General features: G+C 35.5%; 1 protein-coding gene across 1 annotated transcript; it reads right to left on the reverse strand.

The window, feature by feature from the left end:
• Nucleotides 1-3,459: 3,459 nt before the first annotated feature.
• LOC134656645 (phosphomevalonate kinase) lies at nt 3,460-6,021 on the reverse strand. The gene is made up of 3 exons (XM_063512202.1): nt 5,872-6,021; nt 4,468-4,664; nt 3,460-3,796 (listed from the first exon to the last, which is right to left on the reverse strand). Exons 1-3 carry the CDS (start codon nt 5,949-5,951, stop codon nt 3,513-3,515), a joined length of 561 nt encoding a protein of 186 aa, XP_063368272.1. The 5' UTR covers nt 5,952-6,021; the 3' UTR covers nt 3,460-3,512.
• Between the last annotated feature and the right edge of the window lie 397 nt (nt 6,022-6,418).

Genomic DNA, 6,418 nt, shown 5'->3' on the forward strand with positions numbered 1-6,418 from the left:
AGATTAGGTACATACCTATCCTACATATCTAATGTCAGGTCACATACTCTATTTCTAGATTTTTCTATCTTTGTAAACAACAGAGTCGAGGCTTTATCTAGACGGCCTAGACTGCGGCTAGGTCTTTGTTTGCAAGAGCCTGGAACGGCGGATTCGCGGCGCTGGTCCCGTGCTGAAGGTCGTCCTGACGTGACCTCATTACGATGCTCATGGCGATCGAAGCAGCGCCAGACTACGAGTAGCCGAGCGAGACAATGCGTCTGCCAAGTTTCCTTTCTTACAGATCCGAGCGCAAGCAATGTTTCGACGCATCCCCTTATTATCCTATCTTGCATTTACCAAAAAGTTTTGAACAAATAGACAATAGATGCAAGCGATTTAATACATACCTACTGGCTACTAGTTACGTTATCAAAACAACATATCTTCATATACGTCTTGACCTAACAGTTTTAAAAAATCGACATTTGTTTTATATACTGCAACTTTTAGAAATATAGGTACCTAAATATTATAGACCATATTTAAACCTATACCTAATAGGTAATGTATCATACATTCATACCATGCCAATATTTTTTGAACGTACATATGTATATGTAAGTAGGTGCTTGTATAAACCAAAGAAATATTAAGTAAGTAGGTACCTGTATTAGATACGCATCTTACTTCGAAAGCCACCTATCAGTATTTTTATAGTATAATTTTCTTAATATGTTATGGATATTGCCAGTCTTCATTATTTACTAATCACAGATTAAAATCTATCAGTCATAAATATACATAGTACACATTTGTAAAATGTGCATGTAACGTTTTATTTAGTTTGATGTTTTTGCTGTTAGTTTTCTAGTTAGTAGTGCCATCTCGTAGACTCCGAGCAATGCTGACATCAGTTCCCTACATATAGGGAGCTTGAAGATACCGCTAATTACAAGTTTCTTTGGCAGGCTATAGAAAATATTCCATTGAAAAAGTTCGTCGTCATTGTTGTAGGTGGGGCCCGGCGCGCTCTTTCTTTCTTCCGTATGGTGGGGCCACTGAGCGAAGTCTTATACTTAGTGTCCCTGCTAATATTATAAATGCGAATGTAACTCTTGTCTGTCTGTTACATCTTCACGCTTAAACCGCAAAACAGCTAACCGATTTAGATGAAATTTGGTATAGAGAACTGAAATCGATTGACATCAAACAGTTTTGTTTGACGATTTTGTTTGCAGGGCAAGTCAATAATCAATATACATATATTATAAAAGAAAGTGTACAATGTGCGTGCCGCAGCGTGCCGCTAAAACTCAGAAATGAACCCCGATACGATCAAGGAAGTTATATGGTGTGGTAACCCTCTATCTCCAGTGCATGAAGAAGTTTCCCGTTTTTACCTGAAGCGTGTGCCTTTGAAGATATAAGGGCTGAAAGTTTCGCCCAGATCCAGACTCAAAACTGTCGTTTTGTTTTTGAATTTTGAACCTTAACGTGCCTTAACTTAATAGGCGAAAGTTCAGAATAGATCGTGAAATATATACTTACCTACAAAAATTTGTACCTGGTGTGGTGTCTTCGTGTCTCGGAGGCTAGACATTTCTAGAACAGTGCAGAACATTCGAGAGTATTTGAAAGCATTCCACAGCATTTCAGGACATTCTGGTAAGTTTTTAAATGTTCGAGTACATCCTAGATCATTGTGGAAAATTCCAGAACACTTTCGAATATTATAGATAGACCATTCGAAGCCTTTTTTTGTAGAGTCGGAGCGGAGCTAACATTGGTAGGTGTATATAAAGCAAGATCCGTCCTGAGCATTCGAGAGTATTCGAGAGCATTCCACAACATTTCAGAAAATGTTGTCGAATGTTCGAAAACATCCCAGATCATTATGGAATATTCCAGAACACTCTCGAATGTTGTGGAATATGCTGGAATAGTGGGGGTCATTTGATTTTTTACAACTACCACACAATCACATGTCAACTCTCTGGGCGAAGCCGGGTACCTCAGCTAGTAAATAATAATTTTGGCGTAGCAGCACGGGATCTGGTAGATGCCCTCAATGCCCCATTTAAAAATCCACTCTATATGGTAGTAGGTATGTTTAGTTTCCCTTAATTGAATTTCCCATCAGTCTCAGTAGTAGGTAAACTAATTTACAATCGCCATTTTTTAAAGTAGATGAATACGTTTGTCCTGCAGTGATTTTGCCAAGCAAGTAAATTGTAAGTAAGTTCGCACTATCCGGTCAATTCGAACTTCCACCAGACATCAAATCGATATTTTAATCATATCAGCTATCAGCTGTCATTCGCACGTTGATTTCGCTCTGACTTGTCCGTTCATGTATTAAGTGCAGCGAAACGCCCGATAAACAACAGTCATTAGCTACCTCAAGAAAAATGATAATAATTACCACACTCCAAGATTTTTACCACAGAAGTGAAATGATATGAATAAGGTACACAAGTATGATTTATAATCGTATATTACATTGATCTACGATACAAAAAGTAAAGTAACGTAGAGATAATAAAAACACAACCGTAAAATATGATAGGTATACAATACGGAAATTTATTCATTATGAAAATTATACTAAAACTTATTCCAAATCCTGAATGCTGAATTACTTAACGCCAAAACGTCAGTTAAATTCCAAGATGGGCAAAGTTGTAAAAAAAAAAAAAATTTTGTGTGATGTGATTAATGGACGATCCCTGACATAGGTATTATTGAATCAAAGTTCCTTAGTTTTGCCTATCTTTTTCTGGCTTAGCCACGACTATGCAAGTACGCAGTACCTACGCACACAACTACGTCTAGAATTCATAGTATAGGCCAATACTATACTAATTATTTTATAATATTATTGTAATAATACCTGGTACCTGGTATCTTACGACAAAAAACATCCGGTAAATATGTATATATACATTTCTTATAAACGAACAAAATTTAAAACAAATAAATAGGACATTGTAGATCTATATAAATTAATTATGACATAGGACCATTTATAGGGTACGAATATTATACACCTAAGGGTAAGAATTATTATGTACAGGTACAGTCAGCAGCAGAAGTTGCTAAGCGGGCGAGGTGTTCAAAATTACCTTGACGCGCTCTTATTCTCTTAACAATAAAGTCGCGTCAAAACCATTTTGAACACCTCGCCCGCTTAGCAACTTTTGCTGCTGACTGTACGACCTGTTTGAAGGCTCTGCTGCATAAAACATGTATTATGTTAAATAAGGAAAGATGGAATATATAAATTAGTTTGAATCCCAAAACTCAGCTACCTTTTACTACAAAACACCGCGCAACTTCTTTACCAACTGCTTGAGCTAAGTGGTAGATCTGTAGTTAGAAAATTGCCTCATTTTTCACTTCAATAATATTAAATTAAATACAAACACCCCTTTGCTTATATAAAAATAAGTCACATCTACAGTAAAATGTACTGTAAACAAACAATGAAATGCCATACCAATCTTATATTTAACTTCAAAGTCAGATCATAATCATAAGTGGGACAATAATCCCAGAATACTGCCTAACTGCTCCTGTAGCTGCTCTCTTCCTTTCCCATTATCTATGACCAGGTCCCACAGAGTATAATCATCCAAATCACACTCTGAAGCGACATCGTCTATGCCTTCCTTGAACTTGTATCCTCTTTTGACTCTGGTATCTTCATCTGCAGTTATACGGATAGTTCTGATGAGATTCCCGTAAGTTTCTTTGAACCAGCAGATATCAGTTTTGCGTCTGATGTCGCTGACTATCCATATGGGTCTGTCTGTGGCTAGAAAACAAAATTAGAGTTGAGAGAAAATACTGCAAGTGTTGACAACAATTTGATTTCCATTGAATACAAATTAAACATTATAACACTTTCAAACATTTTGCTAATAATTTCTTTATAATTCAGGTTAATTCATTCAAATGAATTGATTTCGAATTATGATCAATAGGGAAGGTGCCTCCTGGTAGTATACAATACAAGCCTTGAATATTCTAGATTCTAGTGTGTATGTATAAACCATTTAACACTTTCCCAGGCCACACCAATCTACAAGGTTTTCCAAAAAGTCCATTAGTCCAGCTTTGATGATTAATCTGAAGACAAGCCACATTTTCTCACAGTCCAAACTAATTTGAACCGTAAATCGGATTGTTAAGGTTGAAATTCTATTGGCGCGTATGTGGTCAATAAATCGTAAAAGAGCGTGTTCCTCCCACGTCAAACACAAGAGTTTTAGAAACAACTATTATACACAAACATATAACAGGCTTGTACTACTCCATACTGACTTCTTGTGTGTCTGTGTGATGCATCATAACTCATAAGACTAACTTTAAATCTTTAAATGTGAACATAGCCATCATAATTATGTACTTTTACAGGATAACTAAATAACATGCTTATTGTAAATTCTTTAAATGTAATAAAGTAAATGCAAATAAGTCTATTACCATTTTGACAAGCGACTCTACAGAAGCAGCCGTAATCTTGGTCTCGCATCTCGTCGCTCCACTTTATCATTTCCAATCGGTGCTGCTCCTTGTACTCAGTGTCGCTGAGCAGCTCATTCAGATTCAGATTCTTCTCCTTCGCCCAATGACTCTTTATAGGCTGAGATATCTTTATCACTTCACATCGGTCTCCCAGCCTGAAATAAGATATTATTTATAAAATTAGAATATAGAATAATACCCACAAGTTACACTGGTTAAGTTAAAGTATGTATACATCTTAATGTACTTTATGGTACAGCAGTGATTTTTATTAGTAGACAACAGAGTAAATAAATAATATAAATAAATAATTATAATAATAGTATATAAATACTTAAATATATAGAAAACACCCATGACTCGGGAACAAAATATCCATGCTCATCAGCCAATGATCGGAATAGGTAGTGCCATTTGGGGTGAATGACCTCAAACATTGTACTTAACATGGAGAAGACTCGGGATTCAAAGACTCTTATTTTTAGGGTTCCGTACCTCAAAAGGAAAAAACGGAACCCTAATAGGATCACTCGTGCGTCTGTCTGTCTGTCCGTCTGTCACAGCCTATTTTCTTCGAAACTACTGGACCAATTAAGTTGAAATTCGGCACACATATGTAAGTTTGTGACCCAAAGATGGACGTGTAACGTAAATAAATGAATTTTAAATATGGAGGCCATTTTTGGGGGTAAATGAGAAAATTGTAAAATAAAGTTTTTCAAACTAAGTATATCGTGTTACATATCAAATGAAAGAGCTCATTGTAAGGATTTCAAATATATATTTTTTATAATTTTAGGATTAATAGTTTAGCAGTTATTCAAGAAAATAGGCATAAAATGACCATTCCCCCCTTATCTCCGAAACTACTGAGTCTAAAATTTTGAAAAAAATACACAAAATAGTTCTTTACCTATAGATGACAGTAAAACCTATTAGAAATGTGCAGTCAAGCGTGAGTCGGACTTAATGTACGGAACCCTTGGTACGCGAGTCCGACTCGCAATTGGCCGGTTTTCTTCCCAAAAATATTTCTTGGCATGTCTTTAATTGAAGTAGGTAATATGAAATCCCGGGGTGAAAAGGTATATCCATACTAAGCTTACGCACCAAAGTCCCGTGAAATGGCACTAGCAATTCCGATCACTGCAGTCATCACACAAATAAACGCCCTTACTAGGATTCCAACCCAGGAACATCGGCTTCATAGGCAGGCCAAACCGGTCAATAATAGAATTGATTTAAAAACAATAAAAAAAGTATAAACAACCTCAATTTCTAATTGGAAACCTCATGCTTCATTGAAAATATAATAAATCAAGGTAAAACACTAGAATATATATGTAGTCAACTAAGACTTACAACTTCTGCAAGTGGTCTGTCAAGTAATCTTTCCCAGACTTCCTTTTGCCACTAAACAACAAGATGATACGCGGAGCCATGTTGACAAATATATAGGTTTTTATCTAGTTAAACATATTATGTTGTGTGGCTTGGTTTAATTTTAGTTTCAATCATTTGACACACGACAACAAGTGTATCGAAAAAGTCTGTTTTAAACCAGCTTCAAGATTCCAACCGAATAATATCATGTTTTAACAGAAAAATAAATTGTCTTCATTTCACAATTAGTGGTTTTAAATGGCTTTTACTAGAATTTAAAGATAAACAAGTAAAACAACATATCTAAGACGCCAACTAGTGATTTCTGATTTTGATTTTGTCAAATCAAATTCATGTCAAATTTGACATTTGACAGCTGAGTAGACATTGCCATATCAAATAACGATTCAAAAACTTGCCATCCGACCAATCCGACCAAATTTAATTAAAAAATATACATCTTTACATTATACGCTAATTTATAGAGTTTATAAATGAACTTTAATATAAACAGAAATATCTTCAT

This window comes from Cydia amplana, chromosome 18 (genome assembly GCF_948474715.1).
Source record: "Cydia amplana chromosome 18, ilCydAmpl1.1, whole genome shotgun sequence".
Classification (NCBI taxonomy): Eukaryota; Metazoa; Arthropoda; class Insecta; order Lepidoptera; family Tortricidae; genus Cydia; species Cydia amplana.